The sequence below is a fragment of the Raphanus sativus genome, chromosome 1, assembly GCF_000801105.2.
Source record: "Raphanus sativus cultivar WK10039 chromosome 1, ASM80110v3, whole genome shotgun sequence".
NCBI classification, from domain to species: Eukaryota; Viridiplantae; Streptophyta; class Magnoliopsida; order Brassicales; family Brassicaceae; genus Raphanus; species Raphanus sativus.
Genome location: NC_079511.1, coordinates 7,456,013 through 7,481,940, shown reverse-complemented (window position 1 = coordinate 7,481,940; position 25,928 = coordinate 7,456,013). Strand labels below are relative to the sequence as shown.

The following is a 25,928-nucleotide window of genomic DNA, read 5'->3' as shown; positions in this document are numbered from 1 at the left end:
GTTACAACTATTAAGGAATATTCCCTGAGATATAGGAACTATACAATCGTAACAATATCTGATATCTAACACTCCCCCGCAGTTGCAGCGTGGTTGTCTGAAACACCTAAACTGGAGCGGAAGGAGTTGAATAAGGAAGAAGGTAGGCCTTTTGTAAAGATGTCTGCATATTGCAGTGATGAAGGAATGTGCAAGACCCGAACCTGTCCCATTTTCACCTTCTCTCGGACGAAGTGAATGTCGATTTCTATGTGTTTGGTTCTTTGGTGTTGCACCGGATTGGTAGATAGATAGACGGCACTAACGTTGTCACAATAGACCACTGTAGCTTTTTGCAGTGGGCAATGCATTTCAAGAAGCAGATTTCTTAGCCAACACGCTTCTGCAACGGCGTTTGCGACTCCTTTGTATTCGGCTTCTGCACTGGAGCGTGAGACAGTGGGTTGTCGCTTGGCCGACCATGACACTAAGTTATCTCCAATGTAGACACAGAAACCGGAAGTCGAGCGACGAGTTGATGGACAGCCAGCCCAGTCTGCGTCGGTGTATGCTGTAAGTGTGAGCTTCTGGTTCTTCAGTAACTGCAAACCTTTTGATTTTGTGCCTTGAAGATATCTTATGACACGCTTCAGAGCTAGCATATGTTCTTCTCTTGGATCATGCATAAAAAGACATACTTGTTGTACTGAATAAGCTATGTCTGGTCTCGTGAACGTCAGATACTGCAAGGCTCCTGCTAGGCTTCTGTATTCCGTGGCATTTAGAACAGGTTTGCCAACTCCATCAGCTAGCTTGGACTTCATGTCAACAGGAGTGGCTATCGGTTTGCAGTCCTTCATACCAGCCTTTTCTATTATCTCCTCTGCATATCGGGCTTGACTCAAGAAGAGGCCTTTGTCATTATAAACCGCAGATACGCCAAGAAACGAACTTATAGTCCCCTCGTCGGTCATCGGAAATTCTGATTTCAATGCAGCGATGATGCTGTTGCGTAGAGGAGTTGTTGAGGCTGTGACAATTATGTCGTCTACATAGAGTATGAGGTATGCAATGCTGCCGTTTCCCCTGTAAACAAAAAGACTTGCATCGTTTTTGGTTTGCACAAAGCCAAGGTTAGTCATGAAAGCAACAAATCGAGCATTCCAAGCCCTAGGGGCTTGTTTCAATCCGTAAATTGAGCGGTTGAGCTTGCAGACGTGGTGTGGGCGTGTTGGATCAACGAACCCCGGTGGTTGGAACATGTATACTGTTTCATCCAAAGTACCATGAAGGAATGCATTTTGAACGTCTAACTGATTGACCGGCCAATTGTTTGCAAGAGCGACGTGAAGGACGGTTCTTATTGTCGCAGGCTTGATCACAGGTGCGAAGGTCTCGGAGAAATCAATTCCCTCTTCCTGCGATTTACCATTAGCCACCAATCTAGATTTTGGCTTTTTAAAAACACCATTAGCATCATATTTAAGCTTGTGTAACCACATTGATCTAACAATATTAACGCCTGGGGGTCGCGGCACTAAATCATAAGTATGGCTTTTAATAATGGCATCGTACTCAACCTGCATAGATTTGTTCCAGAACGGGTCTTTGAGAGCAGCTATATGGCTTTTAGGAAGGGCAGAGCACGATCGTGCTAGAAGAGACATGATCTGTTTGGGTTTTGTTATACCACTCCGTGATCTGGTTGACATTGTATGCCTTGGTGCCACAGACACTGTGGGAGCTGTCTGAGTTGGCTCTGTCGGAGGAATAGGAGGAGGAAGCGAAGGTTGAGAAACAGGTTGTTGCAAAATGTCACGGAGCAGAGGAGAAGGAGCAGAGAGATCGTCAAGAAAGTCATAAGTTGAAGTGGAAGTAGAAGACGAGTCATGATATGGAAAACTCGTTTCGTCAAAGTTGACGTGACGAGAGAGAATAATTTTTCTCGTGGAAAGGTCGTAACACTTATATCCTCGGTGATCTTGAGGATACCCGAGAAAAATACATCTTGACGATCGAGGTGAGAGCTTTGAAGTGTATGGGTAGTTTTGGTTTGGGTAACAAAGGCAGCCAAAGACTTTGAGGTGTGAGTAAGAGGTAGGCTTTTTGAATAGAGTAGTGAAAGGTGTTTGGTTGTTGATGGATTTTGATGGTAAGAGATTGATGATATGAACAGCTGTATGCAGAGCTTCAACCCAAAAAGAAGGAGGAAGAAGAGCTTGAAATAGAAGACTGCGCACAGCATTATTGATAGTTCGAATCATCCTCTCGGAGCGTCCGTTTTGTTGGGACGTGTAGGGACAGGAGAAGCGAAAGGTGATGCCTTTTGTTTTGAAGAAATCATGAAATTGGGCGTTGTTAAACTCAGTGCCATTGTCACATTGCAGGGATTTGATATCTGCATGGAACTGAGTTTTAACATAAGCATAAAATTCTTGAAATTTGGAAAAGACTTCATGCTTATGCCGAAGAGGAAAGACCCATACGAAATTTGAGTATTGATCTAGAAAGAGAATGTAGTACCGGATGTAGGGAAAGGTTGTCGATGCATTATCACATTGATGATGTTGTCATACCTTGAGCCAAGGCCATTGAGCATGTATGTGACAAGCGTTCTCTCCGAGACTGGTGCTCCAACATTCGTCAGGAGATCTGCAATCGATTTGAGTTCTTGGCAGTAGGAATGGACGGTGAGATTTCCCATTTCCTTTGTCCGTAGTTTATGATCCAACTGGATCGCTCGAGCTTCTTTGTTGTTTCTGAAGAAGTTTTCGATCCGATCCCATATTTCCTTTGATGTTCCTCCGGTCTTGAAAACTGCTTTGAACAGATCCTTTGATAGAGTTCCATAAAGCCAAAGCTTTACGAGGCCGTCTCTCTTGTGCCAAGTTTGATCATCAGCGTTAGTAGGAACCAATGATCCATCAAGATGCCCTGAGGTATCAAAACTTTGACAGTGTGTGAGAAAGAGCTCTCTCCACGCGTCATAGTTATGGTCGTCGATGTCCAAGATGAGGGGGATGTGGTGCTTGATGTTGGTGACACCATAGGCTCGTTCGAGAATTGCAGGTGCCGCCGCCGCCATTGAAGAAGAGAAAGTGAGGACACGAAGAAGAGAGAGAAGCGAGAAGAAGAAAATTGAGAGAGTGTAGGTTCAGAATCGTTGTGAACCCTCTGATACCATGTAAGTTAATGAGTTCCCCTTGAATTATACTTTGTATTCATCGTTACTTATAAAGGCCATACAGTTACAACTATTAAGGAATATTCCCTGAGATATAGGAACTATACAATCGTAACAATATCTGATATCTAACATTGAGGCCCAACGGAATCTCCTAAACATATAATAATAACATTACTAAAATCAACCTCTCAGAACACACAATAATAGCAGTAGCGCAGAACACATGAGACTCTAATCAATATTCAAATAAATAAAGTAAGAAACTAAGAATGTCAATAACACATGCTATATTAAAAACAAAGCAGGAGCCACCGAACAAAAGATCTGATACAGAAAAGCAAATGACATTTTACTGCTTTTTGGGGCTAATTTGAAGCTACAGAACAAAAAAACAGTTAAAGGACTTTTAAGTTCTTTTCTCAAAAGCAGTTAATTTTAAAATGCACAAAATATTCTTTTTTACTCTGAAGAAAGCAAGCAAGAGAAGAAAGATAGAGAGATATAGTCACCAATGATTCAGCTGACTTATGTGAGATGAAAGGCTTAATAAAACCTTGGTCCTCGTCAGTGGCAGCCATGGGAAAGAGTAAAGTGAGAGACTTCAATGTAGCTACGATCAGAAATCTAGAGATTTAAGAGAAAGGAAAGAGAGACAGTTGAACTTGAAACGGAGAGAGAGACCGCTCACTTTCCTTTGGAATATTTTTTTGTTTTGTCGTTTTTCTGAGTCAAGGAGATGATGATGTCATATTCAAACAACTTGCCAGCTTTTATGACGTCCCGTAAAACGAACCCAGACAATATAAACGAACTCTTTAATACTATTGGGCCGACTGATGGAAGCCCAGTAGCCTCATTCAAACCCGTACAAATCGAAATGACAGCGTTTTGATCTTGAAGCTAATCGAACTCAAAACCCTAAAGTTTTCCACTATATAAGCTTCATTCCTTAAACAGCCAACGCAGCGTCTTGCATTCATTTTCGTTGTTTACGTTATTGAAAAGTTCTAAAATTTTGTCTTTTTTTTTTGACAATGGGGAACTATTGGTTTTGTGTCTTTATCTAAAGAAAATTATGAGAGGGAGAGAGCGATGATAATGATGATGATGATGTTACCATAGAACAATCCAACTCTGACATCTTCTGATGAATTTTACATCATGCACTACCATCTGAATCTCGCTCTCCCTCTACTTATTTTAATATATATAGTTAAGGCTTTTCTGTCTTCAAACACTGTTTTTTTTTCCGGATCTTAGTCTGCGCAATAAAAAGTTCGATTCGATTTTGTTAGAAGCATATATATTGTGATTATTGTAGAGTAAAGGTTGTTTTTTTTTTGTATCGAGCAGATACTAGGATATATGATTTTGATTATAAATGTTCCCTAAAAGATTATTACAGCAAGATTTGATACCCTAAAACCGCAGTTAGAATGTTCTGCAAAGACAGATCATGGCTATGATTTTTATTAATAAAGTTGGCATAAAGGATTATTACAACAGATTTGATAATAAATATGCCCTTGGAAGCAAAGAATAAGACAGAGATCATGAGTAACTTTAATTTGACAGATGTTTATAGGGCCGAAGACATTCAGCATCAACTGCGCTGAATTTTTTAGATAACCCGAACTTGTCTTAGCTTAACCAATTAAACCAAACTCTAATCTTTATCCAATAACAAAAAATGTTATAAAAAATTAAGAAAAAAAAAAGCCCTAGGGTTTGGAATTTATGATCAGATACTCAACTGTACTTGGAAATATTATTGAATCAAAAACACAACTCCGTGCTACATTTTCATATTTACTATTTTGTAATCCTGACCAAAAAGAAGAAAGGGAGTAGGTTTTTCGAAATCGAAGGTATATGAATTCAGCTCGGCCCGATGATCTAGTTTAGTTAAGGTCCATTACGTACAATTACTTTCCATCAGTGGATGGGCCCAACGGCTCCGTTTCGGCTTTTCTCTATATATTCTATTAATTCTTCAGCATGACCAATTGATTAAAGGTTGTGTCCAATTAAATTTTTTTTTTATATAATTACATCTAATTATATCAAAACATTAATCACTTTATCATTTTCTCTACCAAAAACAAAAATACTTATCACGTCTTCTTTCAGAGCCCTTTTTATGATCATCAATTAATTTATCAGTAACCAATAAATACAGAACTCAGACACAAAAACAGAGTACAAGCTATCCATCTGTGGTTTCTGAAATCACTTTGTAGTTGCTTAAATTTATTCCACTTAATGGTCTGTGACTACAAAATTTAAGACAAAGGCCATGTTCTCGGGTAAGGCATCAAATTAATCATCTACGAGATATTAGCCGTGATGATTTCGTCATGGGCGGAGGAAATCGAAGGTTGCAATTTTTTTTTTTTGAGTTTTGAATGTTTAAAACTGATCTTTTATGGTAGATCTATGTATTTGAGACATAACTAATACGTAGTCACACAACAATTTGATAATTTACAGGGAAATAGTTGATGACCACCATGAAAATAGATTTACAGAGGGGAAACCCTAAAAAGAATAATCTGGGAAGATGATGAAGTAAATTACAGTTATGCCACTCATTAAGAAAAAGATAAATTAAATGAAAATGCAAAACGAGCTTTTGTTGTATTTTCTTTTTGGCATACGAGCTTTTGTTGTATAGAATAGTATCAAGCTTATTAATTACAAAACCCTATTTAACCAACAACATTTGCCATCAGGCCAGTGATATTTTATTTTATTTACTAGATTTTGATCCCCTTTAAAAATGGATATATTTTTGTTTTAATTTTCTTTTAGTAATTTAATTTTATATTGTAGTTTTCTTTGTAAACATATATATTCTATTAATTCTTCAGCATGACCTATTGATAAAATGTTGTGTCCAATTAATTATTTCCATATTTTATTCTTTCAAAAATGAAATATATTATAACTTCCCATTTCCCTTTTTCTTTTAACGGCATAACTTCCTCATTCCTATATTCTAGGAATCTGAAACTAATTTATACTAATAAAAATTCATGAAATAATATAGAATAATAGCAATTAATTTAATATTTATTAAGAACTATTGTCTGCATATATTAAACGACAGTTAATAAAAGAAGCCAAACGACAATTCCTCTATTGATAATAAAGAATAAATAGTAGGTTTAAAATTCAACATTTTCAAGACTTACTAATTATTTATTAATAATTGTTAATATTTCTTAAAATAAACCACTAAAAATCAAGTTGAAATAATAGATGTTTAGATCAACAAAATTAAACCATAACTAGATTCTGACCCGCCTTTTAAAGAACGGATATATTTTTTGTTTTACTATAATTCTCATATTTGTGTTTTTTTGTGGTTATATTTGTATTTTTCTTTGTAATTATATATATTCTATTAATTCTCATGTATGACCAATTAATAAAAGGTTGGGTCTAACTTAAAAAAGTAACTGCATAAAATATAATATAATTATATCTAGAGTATTGTTAACCGTTCGTAACTTTCCTCGGCATATGAAACGATAATTTGAGCTTCGAATATTGTTAACCGTTCGTAACTTCCCTGTGTTCCTGTTTTTATGTTCAAATAAAAAAAACAAATAATTTGGACTGAATATTGACAAAAGGACCAAACCTTACCATATGATACATGTACATACTTACAAAACTTATATATTCTATTAAATTCATATAATACAGAATATGATTATACAAACACACAAACATAAAAATTATGTTTCTTTAAAAAATAAAATTAAAACTAAAACTAAACAACTAAAATTAAAATTAAAAATTATGATCATGATCCGATATTCTACATATTTTAGTTTAACGGGTTTTAAATATATTTCTACATTTGGACCCGCCCTTTTATATTTTTTAGTTTTATATTCTTTTAGAAATTTAATTTTTATATTTATATGTTTTAGTCATATTTTTGTTTTTCATTGTATAACATTTCTCTTAAATAATTAATAGGAGGTTTTAATCATTGTATTAAAATAGCTTGACCATACATATATCAATATGTTATGTTTCTATTTTAATAGTATTGACTAGATTCGGATTCGCCTTTAAAAGAACTGGTATATTTTTTTGTTTTACATATTTTAGAAATTTAATTTTTATATTTATGTTTTTAATTATATTTATATTTTTCTTTGTATAATTTTTTTTTTAATAATTAATAAGAGGTTTTAATAATTATTGTAAAACAATTTGACCACACATATATCAATAGATCATATTCCTATTTTAGTATATTGATATTATATAATGAAAAAAAAATGTAAATAAAAACATAAATATAAAAATTAAATTTATAAAAAAATGTAAAACAAAAAATATACCCGCCCTTTTTAGTATATTGATATTATATAATGAAAAAAAATGTAATTAAAAACATAAATATAAAAATTAAATTTATAAAAAAATGTAAAACAAAAAATATACCCGCCCTTCTAAGGGCGGGTCAAAATCTAGTTTCTTTTTAAATTGTTGCTAAAGTGCTAACGGCTCTCTCCTTTTATTTCGTAAGTGAAAACCTTAACGGCTAGTTTGTCTGAAAACTTTCTGATTGTCTAAAGATCATTCGTGTCTTCATCCCAGCCGTCTAAAATGAAAAATGCTGATTCATCAACACCAATTAAATAGAATATTCTTTAATCTGACCCCAAGTTTTTGACAAACATCAATTTCTTTCCAAATGTTTCTATATTATCCATAAAATCCAATTTAGAACCCGAAAAAATAACTCAAGGTAAAAAACAGACTTCTTCTCAAGGAATCATCAGACAAATCTAATTCTAGATAGGATGGTAAATACTTATCCTTATATTGCAACACTACAAAGTACAAACCCCACTAAAATAGTGAACCACACAGCATAAGAGAATTAAAGTATATGGGAGATAATAGAGACTTTTGGCAAACTAAAGGGTTCAATTTACAAATACAAAAACCATTTTGCAGGAGTAACAGTGGTTGGTGGTGGGTGTATAACATAAATAAATAGGCCAAACGTGCAACTAGCCGTTACGATCTCTCTCTTTTTTTTAAAGAAAATTTCAAAACTGTGGGGATCTTTTAAAGCATTCAACATAATCTTTCAGATTCTTGATATCTTCTTTCCTTTAACAATCAAGACTCTCTAGATAACTCATTCACAAATCTCCCAAGGATCCTAAGCGATTTCAACAATCAAATCATGGATTCTTCTCCTTCGATCCCTTCCCGTCCCAAACAGAGAAACTCAGAGACCGGAGATCTGATGCGGCGGAGTTTTCGAGCCAGTCCATTCCCAGGGAAAACCACCCGGGCAGACTCTGGGGACAAAGAGAACAACAAGGATCAGATCTCAGATACGGTCAAAGCTCTTCCAAAGAGTGCCAAGAACTTCATGTCGCCGACGATCTCAGCAGCTTCCAAGATCAATCCATCTCCGAGGAAGAAGATCTTGTCTGACAAAAACGAACTCTTGTCTCGTTCCTTTGACAAAACCGTTCATCATCATCATCAGCCTCAGGTTCGGTCATCTGTCACGTTTTCTGATGTAGTTAGCTTCATTGGGGAAGAGGATAAAGATCAGATTTTTATCGGTGAAAAGAAGAAGCTTGATGAGGAGGAGTCTCATGATGACGTCACTGTTACTGATGTGGATGATTATTCGAGCTTTGACGTTAGCCCTCTCCCTACTTCGGTACCTTACACGTTCCCTGTGTTTGAGTCTCGTGAAGTTGATCCCTCGGTGACACCTTACGATCCAAAGAAGAATTACTTGTCTCCCAGGCCGCAGTTTCTTCATTACAGGCCCAATCCGAGAATCGAGTGCAAGCAGCAGCTCGATGAGCTTTTTAGCTCCGGAAGCTCTTCTACTGATGATACTGATTCGTCTGCTGAGGAGAGACGACACGAGGAGGAGGAGGAAGTTGTTTCTCAGGAGAGTGTGGGAGAAGAAGAGGCAGTGGAAAGCCAACAAGTGGAGAAGGTTGCTTCTGAAGAAGAGGCGGAGGAAAGGCAACACGTGGAGGAAGTTACTTGTCAGGAAGGTGTAGTATCAGTAGCAGTAGAAGAAGAAGAGGCTGAAGCAATCCAAGGCGAGAATGATGAGGAGCACTTGGAAGCAGTGGAGAGTGAAGAAGAAGCTGAAGAAACTCATCAGGTTACAAAACGATCTCGTTTCAAGACATCCAAGTTGCTTGGTTGGGTTTTGGTTCTTGGTGTGGCCTACGCGTTGTTGGTTCCTTCGGTGACAGTTACTCTACCAAAAAACATCAAGGAAGGTTCAGATTTCTACAGCAAGTTTCATATCCCACCAGAGATTACGAAGTCTGCAAGAGAGAGCTTTGAGCAGTTGAGTGAGAAGCTTGGGATGTGGGCAGGATCATCACTTGTTTACGTTGACAAGCTGATCTCGAGTCTACTACGAGAAGAAGAAGAAGAGGGGTATGGTCCGTTTCAGTTTCATAATCTGACTGGTGTTTTGGAAGAGACAAGTCTGTCTGATGCTGTTTTCCAGCCAGCTAGTGGTAAGATCAGTGCTGCTGGGTCGCTGGTGGATAGCCAAGACTGGAGCTTAGAAATGGATACAAAAAGTCAACAGGAACCTGAAGAACTGGAGAGCAGTGGTGAAATTGATCTTGAAGCTGTTTACGAAGAAAGTGCCAATGGATTTGAGCAAGAGAGTGAGGGAGGAGGAGAGGCAAACTCAGAAATGGTTTATAAGTTTGATAAGCAGACTGAGATCACGGTGGCCATAGCTACAGAGGTGAATGTGGGTGATTCTGAAGAAGAAGAAATTGGTGGCCAAGAAACTGATGATGTTGAAGAGCAGAGAGAATTTGAAGAAAATGACCAGAAGAACCTGGAGGGAAGTCATGAATATGAGACTAGATCAGGCCAAAACGAGGAGAAGATGATGGAAGACTCTGAATCCAACGCACACCATCTAGATGCTGAGGAGTCTGCAGCAATAAGTGAGCACCAACAAGAAGAAGGAGGTATTGGGGAATCTGCTGAAACTGAACCAGAAGAAGGAGGTACTGAGGAAACTGCTGAAACCGGCTTGGATACTTCAGCAGAAACTAGTGATGGAGAAGGTAATGATTTAAAAGAAGAGAGTGGGATTGGTGAAGAAGTTTCTGTTAAAGCACAAGATTGGAAGGAAGTTTTACTGAGTAACCAGAAGAAAGTGATGGTCTTGGCTTCTACTGTGATGGTCATGCTTGCTGCAGCAGCAGCTGCTGCTTTCTTATTAGCTAACAAGAAGGCGAAACCTGCGATGCATGAAGAGAATGAACCAACAACAACAGTCCCTGACGCTAAAGAGGTAAACTCTGAGCATGCGCCAGTAGAGGATCTGATCAAAGAAAGGCTTTCTACACTGAACTTCCAGGAGGAAGAAGTTAATGATGACAGGAAAAGAGAGGAGGTATCATCCTTCCCTTCTGAGATGAGTTTCAGTTTCCACAAGGACAAGTCATTACGCAGCTGCAGCAACAGAGATGAGCTTAAAGAATATCAAAGCGGAGGTAGGAAGAGTAATGACAGTGGTGAATCAATGGCTTCCTCGGCATCAGAATACTCCATAGGGGGTGGCTCTGTTTCGTACGGAAGTTTCACAACGTACGAGAAGATACAAAAGAGGAGTGGACGTAAAGAGGAAGAAGTGATGGTAACACCAGTGAGGCGTTCAAGCAGGATCAGGAACCATCAGCATTCTGGACAATGAATTTTAGAAATTAGCTTAGAACTTCATGCATCATGATGTTACTACTACTGATTTGTAGCAAAGCTTTCTCATCTCACTGAAGCTTTAGTAGTGTGTTTTAATTTGTTGTTTTAGCTTTTGGATGTGATTCTCTCCTTTAAAGTTTCTTGCTTTTAGTATTTGTCTGACATTGTATTTCAACAGTGTGATGAGCCTCTTTTGGCCTAGTTTTAATAATATTGTTCCTTTTTTTCCCCTGAAGTTTTCTCACCATGATTATGAAGTTTTGCAAGAACATAACAGATATGGTGTTCAATTGTACGATGATAAATTGGTTAGTTGTAGCCTTATAGGTAAAAACTTAATGGCTTTTGCTGTGATAATACAATAACTTGGAGTACATTTGGATTCATCATTTGTGCCCTTCCATTACCATATTCTACCTTTTAGACTCTTTGCTTCTCTGGTTTCAGATTACAGTTTGTTTACAAGGAAATGGACAAGAGAATCAAATTCTCGAACAAATTGTTCTTTAAACTTGGGTTTAAAACAAGAAACATAGCAGAAAACGGTGTTTATACAAACACCACTACACAAACGTCTGAAAGTCAACAACGCTAGATGAGTAGTTTTTATTTGGGATATATGATTGGTTTTAAGTTAAGTTTGTAAGACATGAAGATGAGAATCGGGAAGACAAACAAGAGAACTCATTGCCAGACACTTCAATAATGATCACTGTATCAGCTTGCATTTCACCTACTAAAACCATGGTGGTACATTTGAATTGATCGAGAGGCAATACAAACCACAGCTCGAAGAATACTTAGCTACACAATCAGCCACTTTGTTGACACATTAAAAGACAAAAACAAAAACCAAAGAACTGTATAAGATTTTGGTTCAGAAAAAAAAAAAACAAAACCGTTGCACCTTCTCAGTCATCTTATATGTAAAACACACCAACGCAAATAAAGCAGTAACTTTCATTTTCTATCTTATATGTAAAACAAGCTTTAGACCTTCCCTGTACATGCCAACTTCTCCTGTTTCTTTCACATCATTAATGTCATCAAGAAAGAAAGAGATGAGTATCAAAGAGCTTAGCAACACTCTTCTGCTCCATACCAAACTTTTTTTTTTTACTATCATTGATTTATGACTGTGTTCGTTTTCTGGCTACCAAGCTTCAAGAATTCCACAAGTATTCTCTTCTGCTCATCACTAATGTGTGGGAAACTCGCACGTAGAAGCTCGATTGGCATTTCCCTGACAATGGCTTGCGCAGCAGCTTCAGACATCTCTGCGCCAAAGTGTGGTGACAACTGCGAATTCAAGTTCTGCATTATACTGTCGTACTTGCTGATGCAATGTTTCATCAGCAAGTTGAAGAACTCATCAAAGGACGCACGCCACAGATTCATGCCTGCGTTGTTGTAATGATTAGCACGGAGGAGCTCGGCAGCTCTGTCGAGTGCAGATTTGAGAATAGCTGTAGCTTCGTCTCCAACGGGACTACCCAAGGGACGAAGCGGTGGCTGCTCTGAAGAACAAGAAACTGCTGCTAGACACGCACTCACGGGTCCAAGATCCATGGTTTGGATGCATAAGGTGACAACTTTCGCAAGTTTGATTGTAGTTTCCCTGGTTTCGGTATCTGACGACCGCGCTCCGAACAAGGACCTTAAGTGTCTGAAAATGGCCATGGAAACTATACGCATCAGCTCGCTGCCGGGGATAAGAAGCTGGAGGTACCTTGTAAGTAGCTTCCGACCCTTACGAAGGGAGATAACCCTTAGAAATACGAGATTACCCTGAGATTCAAGCCCATCGTTTTGCCCGTTCTTACCGAGAGGGTCAACAAGCTGCAGCGACACTGCAAGCCCATCCAACAGAGCTTGCCGCTTCTGCCTCAACTGGTTTCCACCATCATGGAGTTGATTGAACTTTAAAAACCGGTCAATATCATCTACTTCCAGGAAGAGGTAGAGACCTTCCTCAATAATCACCCTAGCTGCAAGCATTTGTTCTTGTTCAAGAGGCTTGGCTGTATCCTTATGCTCCAGATTACCAGATTTGGGATCCATTTCAAGCAGAGGACGAGGCCTGCGGACAGAAGAGAAAGGAACTCGACCAAGTGCATCAACATGAAGAAACGCATGGGGCTCGTTGTTAGTACGTGCACGAGATGGAAGGTCTCTAAAATGATTCGGACAGAACTTCTGTTTTTCACCCCCCTCAGATTTCTTAGCAAGACGAGCCTGGTGGTAGTAATCATCCACATAAGGATCATTGCTAAGTGTACCTGCAAGCTGAATTTTTAGCATGTTCTCTATTTCATCAGCTGTCATATATTTCGACCGGAAACGACTATCTCTCCTTTGAAGACCACCATCAAAACTCTGTTGATGAAACCGCATGTTTTGTCTGTTCCCTTGACCTGATCCTGGTCTTCCTTCCCTCATATCACCAAACCCAAGCATTGCATCATAACTGCCTGAGGACGCAGATCGAGAAAGATGGGAGTTAAAAAACTGAGGTTGCATTCCTGGCAAATGCCCATGAGGCTGCATCGAATGTGGTAAACTATTCTGGGGAACCGGCATCTGAGGCATCCTCTGCTGTGGAAGCATCAAACCGTTTTGATGAGGTAACTGTTGTTGTGGCAACATGTTGTTCATGATCCCAGAAGTATCCTCAGAATACATGTTTTGGCGGTTCATCCATTGAGCTGGTGGGCGACTGTTCAGAGGTTGAAACTGAGGCATGTTTCCAGTGAGCTGTGGTGACCCATGGTGCATGCCAACCAACCGTGGATGAGAACTTGGAAAAGGGGAGAGATTTGGGGATCCCATATGAGGCCCACCAGAATGAAACTGCGTATTTGGTTGTCCTAAATGCTGATCTGGCGATCTGCCACCAGATAACTTTGGCAGAAGAATCGGTTCGCTGGAAAATTGTTGCTGATGCTGGTACGGCCGCTGGTGATGCTGTGGTTCAGGATATGAAATTGCTCTGTGCAGGTTTCTTTGCTCAATAAGATCTGGAGTAGAAAAAGACTGAGATATCCACCTTTTGTCATTGGAATCCAGTATATGCTGGCCATACAAATTAGGCAACTCCTCCCCCTGGTTCCGTCCATCAACAAAATAATCTGGGAAGAAAGATGAATGATAAAGGGGTGAATTACCAATCTGGTGAACTGATAACTCTAAAGCCTTAGTACAAGACACGGAAGATTGCAAGTGAAGCCCAAACAAGCACAACATGAGCCGGAAAATCTATCGAACCATAAATCTCAACTAAATAGAACATCCTCTATATTCACCATAGAGAAACTCAAGATAAACTGACCTATAAACAGTATGCGATAAGCAAAATTGATTGTCAGAGATCAGTTATTCGTTCCTTGTGTAAAGAGTTCTGAGATAATATTCATTGAATATAAGAACTCACTCTGTCTTGAATCTCTTGATCCATTATCAGCTATGGGTGCCGTGCTTCTATGTCCGTCATGATCCCTATTCAACTGTGACAGCAAAGAATAAAAACTCCTCAGGTTATAAGCACAAGCAGAGAAACCACGACATGATGGGAGTAAAACAACTGATGAGGCCTAATAAAGCTAAGCTGACCTTTGAAAATGTGCCAGCAAGATCATCAACGTCGGAAAGAGTTCTGGAAAGTTCAGTCTGCAAGTATTTGGGGGGAGAATTGTAAGTCACACCAGCAGACCAAGAAAACACCACAAAAGATCCAGTGCAATCTCAAATAGAAAAGAAGAAGAAGAAAAAGAAAAAGGAATAATAACCTCTTGGTTATCAAAGGTGAAATCTTGTCCAATCCCAGGGAGAGGAAAGTCGTCTTCTTCGTCGTCATCCAAACCACCAAGCTCAACCTCCTCAACAACATGGTTCCCAAAAAAGGCATACTGAGATGCATCAAATACAGAATCACCACCTGCACCCAGGATATATCATCAATTACATGTAAGAAACAGAAGCTGAGCATAACACTAAAAAAAGGATACTTTTTTTTAATACTGTAAAGGATAGAGTATGAAAAGAATGACATGAAAGTAGTGCAAAGCCATAGAATGTGGAACCAACCAACCAAGGATAGTAGTAAACAATCGAAGAAGATGAAACTAGAACCTAATTCAATTGAAGAGAGCTAAAGTTGAATAATAGAGGATGATGAACAAACCTGTAGAATTATCTCCAATCTGCTTAAGATCCATAGATGCGGAAAGCTTTTGTTTGAATCAGTAACAAATCCCACTGCCAGGAACGTTCACTATACCCAAATACAACACCACGATATTATTAGTCTTAGCGAACAAACTTGGAATCGATTAATCAGAAATCAGAAACACGCCCAGATTAGACCAAAAAAACAAAGAGAGAGAGTTTAAACGGAGAAAACAAAACCAAAGAACGATGCAGCTATCTAAAATTCAAGTTTTTTTTTCGAAATCCTAAATGGACACTTTGAATCTCAGATGACAATTCGGATTCCACCGGAAAAAAAGGAAACGAACCGTTCTGGAGGAGGTGGAGGAAAGCAGATAGATTTGGCTGCCGCCTCCAGGAACGATGAGATGAAGATGAATGAATGAATGAATGATGATGATGATAAATTTGGGTTACTTTGACAAAATTGAAACCAAACAAAAAAATTCTTTTTAAGACAATGAGGAGAGGGGGTGGTGGTGTGGGGTTGGGCGGTTGCCAGCTTTATCTTTTTAAAAGGACTTCCATCATCCCCTTTTTATTCTATTTTATTTTTTATTAATGTTTTTTTGATAAGTTCTTTAACTTACATAAACCGACCAGAATATTTTTAATCGAAATACGATGTGGTATGGTTGTGCGACCATATTATAGACAAATTGATTAACAAATTGAGTTTTATAAGAACATTTTTTAATGAGTAGTTAAGAGTTTTATTATGAGTTGTTCTTCCTTCCTAAGCCTTTTTTTTTGTTCAACTCCTAAGCTTTTCTCTATTTTGGAAAATAATTTATGTTATGATCAAAAAATAATTATGTAATTAAATGGCAAAAGATAAAGGCCATCAAAAAGGTTATTCATGGGCCTAATAAGTTAAAAGCCCTTTAAAACAAAGGATACCCGCTACGTATCATCATCTCGCGGATTTTTGTACGGTTGTGATTGTGAGAGACCACATAAAAAAAAAGTTCACAGTCACTCTTTTTTTCTTTTTATCCGCTAGGGTTTTGTTAAATTCAAGGTTTCGCTTGTGCTTCGCGATTCTGCTTCGATTATCTCTCGCCCCATGGCGAAACCAAGTCGTGGCCGTCGTTCACCGTCCGTCTCCGGTTCTTCTTCTCGTTCCAGCTCCAGATCTCGTTCTAGTCCGTCCAGGTCTGTTTCGCGCTCCCGTTCCCGTTCCAGATCGCTCTCTTCTTCTTCTCGGAGCGTTAGCTCTGGGAGTCGCAGTCCTCCGCCTCGTTCCAAAAGGTTAGGGCTCTCTTTCTATCTTTTCGATTCGGTATTCGTCGTGTGAAGAAGTCTGTTTAGTTTAGTGTTTTTTATTTAGAATGTTAAGATCGGAGACTGTTTGCATTGAAGATTTTTTTATTTGTGGCTAATATCTTATCGTGTAAACGTGAATGTTATGATCTATCTTCACAGTTCTGCTGGGCCTGCTAGACGTGGTCGCTCTCCTCCTCCACAGTCTAAAGGAGCCTCTTCACCCTCTAAGTAAACTCCTAACTCCTTCAGGATGTTCATATCGACCATTAACATTTCTCTTTTTTGTGTATGTGTGAGAGATGAGAATTGAGGATTAGTTAGAAAAAAATGCAATTTATTGTGTTGGTATCTCTTGAGTGAAAGTTTCAGGTATTTTAATGCTTTTGGTACTCACCTTTACTGACTTCACTATCGAATTGTGGTTTACAGGAAAGCTACACCTATTCAAGAATCACTTGTTCTCCATGTTGATTCTCTCAGCAGGAATGTGAATGAAGGCCATCTCAAAGAAATATTTGGTATCTTCATTGGTCGTTTTTATCCCTTCTTCGGTGTTCTGAAAGTTTTACTACATGATAACTTAGTACAACCTTGCGTTTTGACCTCAACTAAAAATCAGTCGTTTATATGCCGTTACTATCATGGATCATCACTGGCATTATGGCTATTGTATTTTGTTCTTTGCTGACCTATTAATTTGCTTGACTACATGTTAAAAGTCTTCACACTGTGTGTTAGTAATGCCTTTTCTTTTTTCGTATTTCTTAGGTAACTTTGGTGAAGTTGTACACGTAGAACTTGCCATGGATCGAGCTGTAAGTTTCTATTTCGCTGTTCTCTGTTTTTTTTTAGTCTGGCATTACTTGTTTAGAAATCTGTTCATAACTCATTTGCGTATTATTAGGTTAATCTTCCGAAAGGATATGCTTATGTTGAGTTCAAGGCTAGAGCTGATGCTGAGAAAGCTCAGCTGTTTATGGATGGTGTATGTCTCTTTCCCAATATGAAATGCACTATGTTATTTACTTAACATATTGTCTATGAAGATTTATGCCTGTCTTGTTTTGTTTATTTAACGCAGGGTCAAATTGATGGAAGTGTTGTCAAAGCGAAGTTCACACTACCACCGCGTCAGAAAGTATCTCCATCCCCTAAACCTGTCTCAAGTGCACCAAAAAGAGAGGCTCCAAAATCTGATAGTGCTGGTGCTGCTGACATTGAGAAAGATGGGCCCAGGCGTCCAAGAGAGAGTACGTCTTTGTTTATATTTTTGTTATTGTTGTAGGTTTTACTTGTGTATGATTCTCATCAATATGTGATTAGCTTCTCCGCAACGGAAAGCAGTAGTCTCTCCAAGAAGGCGATCACCTCCGCCTAGGAGAGGCGCATCACCTAGGAGACTACCTGATTCTCCCCCTCGCCGGAGGCCAAACTCTCCTATCCGCCGTCGTGGTGATACACCGCCTAGACGCAGGGCTGCATCGCCATCTTCTCCTCCAAGACGACGTAGGTCTCCTCCAAGGTCAGCTGTTTGCACCATTTGTTTCCTGTGGTTATTTCGGAACCAGTCGCTCATCTTTTATATATAAACAGAGGCTCCCCTAGAAGAATCCGTGGCAGCCCTGTTCGCAGACGGTCTCCTCCTCCTCTAAGACGAAGGTAAGTCCATGCATACTTGCAAAATAATATTCCCCTAGTGCTTGGATGATAGGAATTACTGCTTTGTAGACTAATGTATATTGGAGCTAGAAAAGGTGTCAGCTTTGTAAATATATTGAATTGGTTTCAGGTCACCTCCAAGGAGACTACGCAGTCCTATAAGAAGATCTCCAATCCGCAGACGTAGCCGATCCCCAATTCGTAGACCTGCTCGCTCTCGTTCAAGGTCCATTTCACCCCGCAGGTATGTTTAAACCCATTTAAAACGTTGCTTGGGTTGTCTTCGACATCTCCTGGATTCTATTTCGTTGCAGTTGCATAGCTGTGAACGTACATATGATCATATGAGCCGTGACATGTTTTTTGCTCATGCTTTTTTCTAGTATATTTCAAGTTCCTACTTTGTGTTAGCCTTGCATATAGGTTTGTGACATATTGATTCCTAGAGACGTACATACATATATGTGGAGTCTGCTATTGGTGTAAATGTGTTTTTCTTTGTAAGCAGGGGACGAGGTCCAGCTGGGAGACGTGGGAGGTCATCTTCGTACTCTAGTTCGCCAAGTCCCAGAAGGGTAAGGGCTTGTTGCAGATACTTTTTAGCTATAAAATGCTGATGCCTTGTTGAGTAGTGTTATGATTATATTTCTTGGTCTTGTGTGCATTATTGAAACTCACAGATTCCTAGGAAGATTTCAAGGAGCCGCAGTCCAAGAAGGTAAACACTTTCTTTACTTAACACTAGTGTCCTCATATTAAAACTGGAAACACTTTATTTTCGCAGAATGCATTCGTAGGAAAATGCTCACTGTTAAGATGTGTAGTAAAGTCGATCCATATCATGATGAAAGACACACAGTAAACGTTTGGAACGGACACTAGTTATTGATCTCCACGTAATTGATATTTTAACTTGATAATATATGTTCACACTAGTTATATAAAGACGGTATGTGCAGTGGTTAACAGTGGTGATCATCTTTGATCTGATAGATAATGAGACTGATGAAACAAAGACGAAAGGAATTGGTTCAAATAGTCTGTTAATGATATAGCTCTCAAATTCTTAGCATAGATAATGAGTTTGTTGTTGTTGGTTGTTAAATGTGTAGGCCACTGAGAGGAAAAAGAAGCAGCAGTAACAGTAGCAGCAGCAGCTCGCCGCCTCCTCGCAAAACATAATGTAATAAAACTAGTGTTAAGAAAAAACATCTCTTTTAGCTCCGTCTCTATCTACCCTCCCCTTCACCGCCATATTATCTGTCTCGACTTGAAGTTTTACCAGTGAGCAAATGAGAGTTGTAGACTTGTAGTTCTTCAAGAGTGTTGGATGTTTTAAGCCTCTTTTGCGTATCGTCCACCTATCTATATCTGATTTGGATTTCAGTAGTTTTATGTTATGAGTACGACGAGCATAACAACTTAAATCTAGTGTGTTCTTTTGCATTTCGTTTTCTAACGGCCTCTTCAACAGAAATGAGCGGCGAGAGTTAAAAGAAATTGAAAAGAAAATGGAGTTTCTTGAATATAGTTTATTCACGGTACAAAAAGGAACAACATACATGACCGGTTACTTTACTATGAGAAAGAATGTGTTATAAATAAAAATCTTTGAGTAGTTGCAAAAGCTAAATAACTTTGCGATACTCTGCAAGCGCCCATGTAGGGAAGATGTTTCTGTAAGTGACATAGTTTAGGAAACAATTCTTCATGAACACTCCTGTCATTTCCTGCACATCAGCAACAACAACATAAGTTTCTCTGGTCAATATGAATATGGATGTAGAGAAAGAGAGATCATACAGTACCTGTTGAGGATAATCTCCGTTTTCTAACTGCGAATTGATGATTAATTTCGCAGCACGGTGAAGAGGCAATGGATCTCTCTCGGCCTGTTAACAAAACATATCAAAACATGACATACCTTTTTAAGAAACACATTGAATAATAAATGTTTGAGAAAACCTGTCCCGTTTGAATCAGACCCATCAATGCCCAAGCGGTTTGGACCACGTTTGATCTTTCTCCTTCCAACTCTATGTATCTCTGCATACCCAACAAGATTCAAGACTCTCTGTGGCTTTAAAGAACTTCTTAAACGTTTGAATTGGATTATAAAAGAGACATTACCTTCTCAGAGCAAGACAAGTAGCTCTCTCCCCAACCTCCACTGCTGTTTTGTTTCTTGAGAAGGAAGCCAACACCTTCACGTATAGCCAAACAGTTTTCATAAGTTTTACCAACTGCCGCTAAGCCTTCAAGAGCAAACCATGTTGCATATGTGTAGCAAACTCCCCAACTTCCATACCTGCCAATACCAATTAAACATGTCATGTCATGATCATGCTTTGGCCTTAGATATACACTCAAAAGAAGTATAAAGGGAACTGTACCATGAACCATCGGCTTCTTGTGTGCTTTCTATGAATTCCACCGCCTTTTCAACGGTTCTATCAATCTCTCTCGTCCTGTGATCTGGGTATAGTTTCTTGAACATGAGCAACGCTTGGATAACTGATGAAGTACATTCCACGTACTCACGCTCTATTACAAGATCAGCCAGCATCTCTGTAGGGTTGAACAACTGAAACATGTACAGATTTATAAAAAGAAAAGGATTTGGGTTTAGTCTAATGATAAAACGCTTAGTGATCTTTGAAAATAAAATAGCAGTCAGTGAGTTCTTACTTCTAACCATCCATATCCACGGGCAGGTTCCCATGCTGTCATACCTCCATTTGCACTCTACAAATATGGTTACAAAAGTTTGATTTGTTTTGCTCATTATTTCATTTTGTCTTAAGGATTTAATAGTCTCACCTGATAAGAGAGTAAGAGGTTCACTGAATCGTATAGCTGCTCAGGATCCATTTTTGTGCCAACAATTTCAGGTGGCATCTTGGAGAGTAGAAGACAACACTATGAAACACCAAGAAGATGTGAGTTAACTGAGGCAATCTTTACAACAAGAGCAGCTAAGTTGTGTTTTGTTTTTGATGACTGATTCATTTACTTTAAATGCTTCGGCTGAACAATCTGAAACATTCCATCCCTGGTCTCGATCTGAAAAGGTCCATCCTCCTTTGGATATGTGTCGGTTCATCTTCTTGAAATCTCCCGAAGGGTTTTCTCTGATCTTCAAAGTTATTTGATTTAGTAAATTAACAAATATTTCAACTAACTCTATATAATTAAAACATTATAACGAAGTTACCTGAGATCTCTTGATGAAATCATGTCCTTTCTTGAGTACATCGGCGGTTTCATCAGAGAGGTTACTAGCAAGTAAAGCTTGAATCGCAAGTGCTGCGTCCCACAGTTGACTTCCAAAACTCTGCATCATAAATGCTTGGAACTCAAGGAACCTTGTGATAGAGTGTATACATACTATAAAACTATATAAGACCTTTGGCTTTACCTGCACTTTCATCCCATCTTCAGCAATCCAAAAATAATCGGGAACTCTAGCGAGATGCTTCTTGAAATATTCTCCGTTTGGATCTTCAACCCAGCAAGCAAGTGCGCTCATTGCCTGATTCAGTCAAAATCATACATTCTTAATTATTCTGTTTTTTTTAATCTTAATCATTCTTGTAATGTGATAACGACTTTTGTTTAAAGGACTAATCAAGTGTTTCACCTTCCCAGCGCATCCAATGTTGATATACCGACTATTTTCGTCTTCATAGTGTATGTACTCCATCGCTACCCTAAGAGCCTTTTCTCTCACAAGCTTATTCAGTGGCCAACGTGTAAGCAAAGGCTCACCGAAAACGTGAAGACTGTCCCATACCAAATCTTGAATAGAAGGATGTGGATAATACGTGTCTTCCTACACCGTACAAGATAAGAATATTTCAGAGGAATAAACAAACAAACAAACAAAAACTTGAGATAACCTTTGCGTATAAACGTCGTGCTCCATTCCAATCGATTTCTTCATAAGATTGTACGTAGAGTTCTTCTCGAAGTTTCAGAACAAGAGGTGTTATTGGACCTACAAATCTCTTCCCATAAAAGTAAGACGTGACCAAGTAAACTAGCCGGCAAAAGCATGTAGTTTTCCCTGTTTAATCATATATTGTTTTCTTACTTCAAAAAATATCATATCATATCACACAACACAAAAAAGTTACTCCAAGATGTGTTACAAAGAAAAACAAACCAAGATGTATTGGAAGCCAAGAAGGTAGGAGCCAGATCTCTGGAGGCATTGGGTTGGTTCCACTCCAATCATAGATTCCAAGTATCTACACAGACAAATAAAATGTTGGAAACACAACTACCCTTTTTGAAAATATATATATTTATTATGAGCATGGCATGCTCTAACCCCACACAGCCAGATGAAACATTTGCTTTGTTCTATAAATTTTTTAAAAATTATTATACATAGCACAATCTCTAAATTGTGAAAAAAAAAATTGAGATTAATCTAAAATATTTGTCTCACTAGATCTTAGATCCAGCTCTGCTATGCGTCTGAAAGTCTTACCGAGAGCCAAGATTTCCCCCAAGAAGGTATGTAAGTCACACCACCATGATCAAGAATCCATTGCCTGGCTCGCTTGCAGGCGTTTCTTGGTCCTCCATCTGGACCTTCTCCAAGAATACGCAGACATATGTAGTTCAGTGCGGTGCAGAACATACCGCTCTTGCCTTCTATATGTAATCCCCAACCACCATCTTCATTCTGAGAAGCAAAACATAACAAAAAAATTAATACCAAATCAGTGTTTTTAGTTCCTTTACTCAAGCAAACTAGTGCAAAATTGTACCTGGTGACAATATATGTATCGAAGCATCTCTTTACGATGCTCTTTAGTGAATATCTCATCAAGATGTCCTGTGATATAGAAACAAAACACCTTGCAACAACAACAAAAAACACATACTTCAGTTTTCTTTTCTCTCACGAAACTCTTGTAGTCCTAGAAATGTTTTCCCGTATAAAAACTTACCATCACTGGAACATAGAAGAGTGGACCTGTGATTTCAGCTGGCCAGTGGCCGTCGCTGCTCTGCAACGCCGAGAAATAGTGAACGGACCGTTGCAATGCATTGGTCGCTGCTTCTTTCGTGATTCTCTCGGCATTGTCGACCTTAACCGGCGGGATTACTTGCTCGAACTTCTTCTCCTTGAGGAACTAATATGGTATCATTATGTGTAGATATCAGCAACGTTTCGTATTGAGGTAAGAAAGTTAAATTATCATTCATTGCCAGCCAAATATATTATATGATTTTGGTAAATTAGTTTTTAGAGAAGTTTAGTTACATTTCATGGGTTTTCCATATATATTATATGATTTTGGTAAACCATTTTTTTAGAGAAACATTATATCTATCTTCTCTTAATAATATTTTAGATAACCTCGCTTAAAAATAACAAATGTTTAACCTTGCATGTCAGTATTTCTAATTTATACATAATTAAATTAAAATGTCAGACCAAAATTATTATTTAGGATAGTTTTTTATTATTTAAAAAAACTAATATTGCACATGTTTCTTAGTTATTTTTGAATAATAACATATAACAAAAAAAATTCAATGTTCTTACAATTCTTGCCACCTTGAGTACTTCCTAAATGTCTCTTATCCAGATGGGAATAGTTAAAAATATCGGAATGAAAACTGTAACTCAGATACATTTTTGGACTAAATATTGAAGCAAAGAAAATTAAAATTTGATGCTTAGAATAAATTTGTAAGATATATTTTGTAGGACAAAACTCCTAACTAGTCATTTTCGTTTTTGTTTTCAAAAGAACACTCAAAAGTCAAAGCGACTAAAATATATAGGTTTTACCAAAAGATTATTAAATATATAAAATAAATAGTTATTAAAATTTTGAAAAAACCTAATTTTTTTTTTAGGATGCGGTTTAAAAGAATAGCTTAGTAACACCTTCCCACATATGTATGATATCTTTTTGAATTGATTTTAGGAAGAGTTTCTGAACGTTTATATATTTTTGAATTTGTAAAAAAAAATTCTGAATTCATGAATGCTTTCATCAATGTGTAAATAGACGTCTTAAACATAAATTATATATATTTAAGAATTTTTTCCTAAATGTGTATGCAATTTTTATGAATTTAATTAATATGCATAGTTAAAAATATATTACTCAATGTATAACATTTTTAGAAAATTTTAGAAAGATATTATATTTATAAGTAAGATCCCTTTAAATTAAAATTCAGAAATACATCATACACAATTAGAAAAGCCTTCCTAAACTCTAATTCAATAAGATATCATATATTTCATGAAAGTTTTTCTAATTTATTTTAAAAATCATTTCATAAAAAAGAATCAAAAAGAAAATTCGAAACAAAACAAAAGAACTAAAAATGTTTTTTTTTGTTATTTTAACCATTGTGTGTGCTATTTCTGTGAAAAACTTTTTTAAGACTATGGTAAATTATTTTTCTATTAAAAATGATAAAATAGGGAAAACGTACCTGCATGCGCCATAAAAGATCACTGCAAGCTTTAACCCGATGTCGACTATCCTCAAAACTCCGGCGAGTCTCTTCGACTTCGGCTCGTTCCTCCGACGTGCCGGCATGTGGATCAAACTCCCATATTTGCCGACCAGTGAAGTTGTTAGTGCTCATCAAATTCGGATCATCTTTTCCGCTTCCTTCTCCTATCTTCAACCTCCACATTTTCCACTTTATAAAGCAGGAAAAAGTATGTATTATATGTTCTTTTTTTAATATATATAAAATGATTCTTTTAAAAAATGTTATAACTACATGTTTACCAAAAGGTTTAAAACTACATAAAATAACAAGATAATCCTAAATTTATACGTAAATATAAGTTTTACAATGGATCACAATTATATATATATATATATATATATATATATATATATATATATATATATATATATTATATACACTACTCTAGAGTCAGAAGAATGATCTACACATTATATGATGATTTCATCATCGTACTATAAGGTATATATGTATCTGCTCGAGAGAGGATCTCGAGCATGTGAGAGATATTACAAGTGGTCCGTTAATATCGTTCTTCGATGAAGACTTGGGATAGCTTTGGAATGAAGTAAATGATACTACGAGGCGTTTTGTGGGTTCACAGGTTCACAAGACCTACTGATCCCGAAAATTATTATATACTGCTTATGCAGGAGTGGGACCTAAGTGAGAATTAGGTGGGGCAAGTGTCACATACACAACTTTATATTTTCATGGAAGGGTGTCATATACACAATTTTATATTTTCATGGAAGGTTTCAAATGGTTTAGAGTCCAATGTTATGTACTTTTGGTTGAAAACTTTGTTATTTAATATTATTTTATAGTAATAGATCTTCTTGTATATATATCCAACTCTTTTTAAAAACTTTAATAGTTGTATATATATAATTTTAATTTTTAACTAGTTTTCTGCCACCATTTATTAACTAGTTAATGAAACAAAATTTTAAACTATAAAATATTACTTTGTTAACATATCTAAATTTTTTAAATAGCACCTTTTCTATTAAATGAAAAGTACAAAAAGTCTACTGACAAAAGTCATAGGAAGACCTTTTCATTAATCATTTAATATGACATATTGGATTACTTATATTAATAATTAATCAAATCTGTATTATGTCTAAAAAAAATAATCAATAATAATAATAATAGTAATTCAATTTTTAACTTATAAATTTTAATTTTTATTTTTAGTTACAACAAAATCCGCTGAGAAAAATTTAACAAGATCTTACAAAAATATTTTTTTATAAAATAATCTATTAATTTCGTTCTTAGTAATATAATTTTATAGTTTATATTATATTAAAATAGAAATGCCAGATAAAATTAACATAACAAAATTATATTAAATTTGTAATTA

At 37.1% G+C, this 25,928-nt stretch overlaps 4 protein-coding genes across 5 annotated transcripts; 2 read left to right on the top strand and 2 right to left on the bottom strand.

Annotated features, from left to right (window-relative positions):
- Nucleotides 1–8,232: 8,232 nt before the first annotated feature.
- Nucleotides 8,233–11,141, top strand: LOC108843453 (uncharacterized). The gene has a single exon (XM_018616689.2). The coding sequence runs from the start codon at nucleotides 8,385–8,387 to the stop codon at nucleotides 10,905–10,907; it is 2,523 nt and encodes an 840-aa protein (XP_018472191.2). The 5' UTR covers nucleotides 8,233–8,384; the 3' UTR covers nucleotides 10,908–11,141.
- A 532-nt stretch (nucleotides 11,142–11,673) lies between these two features.
- Nucleotides 11,674–15,662, bottom strand: LOC108811075 (protein PAT1 homolog). The gene is made up of 6 exons (XM_018583136.2): nucleotides 15,427–15,662; nucleotides 15,093–15,182; nucleotides 14,698–14,846; nucleotides 14,522–14,578; nucleotides 14,343–14,415; nucleotides 11,674–14,040 (listed from the first exon to the last, which is right to left on the bottom strand). Exons 2-6 carry the CDS (start codon nucleotides 15,124–15,126, stop codon nucleotides 12,035–12,037), a joined length of 2,319 nt encoding a protein of 772 aa, XP_018438638.2. The 5' UTR covers nucleotides 15,127–15,182; nucleotides 15,427–15,662; the 3' UTR covers nucleotides 11,674–12,034.
- Nucleotides 15,663–16,083: 421 nt separating this feature from the next.
- Nucleotides 16,084–19,489, top strand: LOC108852115 (serine/arginine-rich splicing factor SR45). Of its 2 annotated transcripts, XR_008944899.1 has the most exons (13): nucleotides 16,084–16,369; nucleotides 16,544–16,612; nucleotides 16,814–16,902; nucleotides 17,153–17,199; nucleotides 17,289–17,369; nucleotides 17,466–17,634; nucleotides 17,708–17,906; nucleotides 17,978–18,043; nucleotides 18,174–18,287; nucleotides 18,552–18,618; nucleotides 18,724–18,761; nucleotides 18,828–18,939; nucleotides 19,156–19,489. XR_008944899.1 is itself a non-coding variant. In XM_018625646.2 (12 exons), exons 1-12 carry the CDS (start codon nucleotides 16,185–16,187, stop codon nucleotides 19,223–19,225), a joined length of 1,194 nt encoding a protein of 397 aa, XP_018481148.1. In that variant the 5' UTR covers nucleotides 16,084–16,184; the 3' UTR covers nucleotides 19,226–19,489. The 2 variants fall into 2 exon arrangements, 1 of the variants encoding a protein (XP_018481148.1); XM_018625646.2 differs by lacking the exon at nucleotides 18,828–18,939.
- A 182-nt stretch (nucleotides 19,490–19,671) lies between these two features.
- Nucleotides 19,672–24,721, bottom strand: LOC108853436 (beta-amyrin synthase 1-like). Its single transcript, XM_018626851.2, has 17 exons — nucleotides 24,515–24,721; nucleotides 23,005–23,190; nucleotides 22,822–22,911; nucleotides 22,539–22,736; nucleotides 22,209–22,293; nucleotides 21,943–22,109; nucleotides 21,684–21,875; nucleotides 21,462–21,575; nucleotides 21,258–21,377; nucleotides 21,057–21,179; nucleotides 20,864–20,962; nucleotides 20,732–20,788; nucleotides 20,437–20,627; nucleotides 20,174–20,351; nucleotides 20,009–20,089; nucleotides 19,852–19,935; nucleotides 19,672–19,773 (listed from the first exon to the last, which is right to left on the bottom strand). Exons 1-17 carry the CDS (start codon nucleotides 24,719–24,721, stop codon nucleotides 19,672–19,674), a joined length of 2,274 nt encoding a protein of 757 aa, XP_018482353.2.
- Between the last annotated feature and the right edge of the window lie 1,207 nt (nucleotides 24,722–25,928).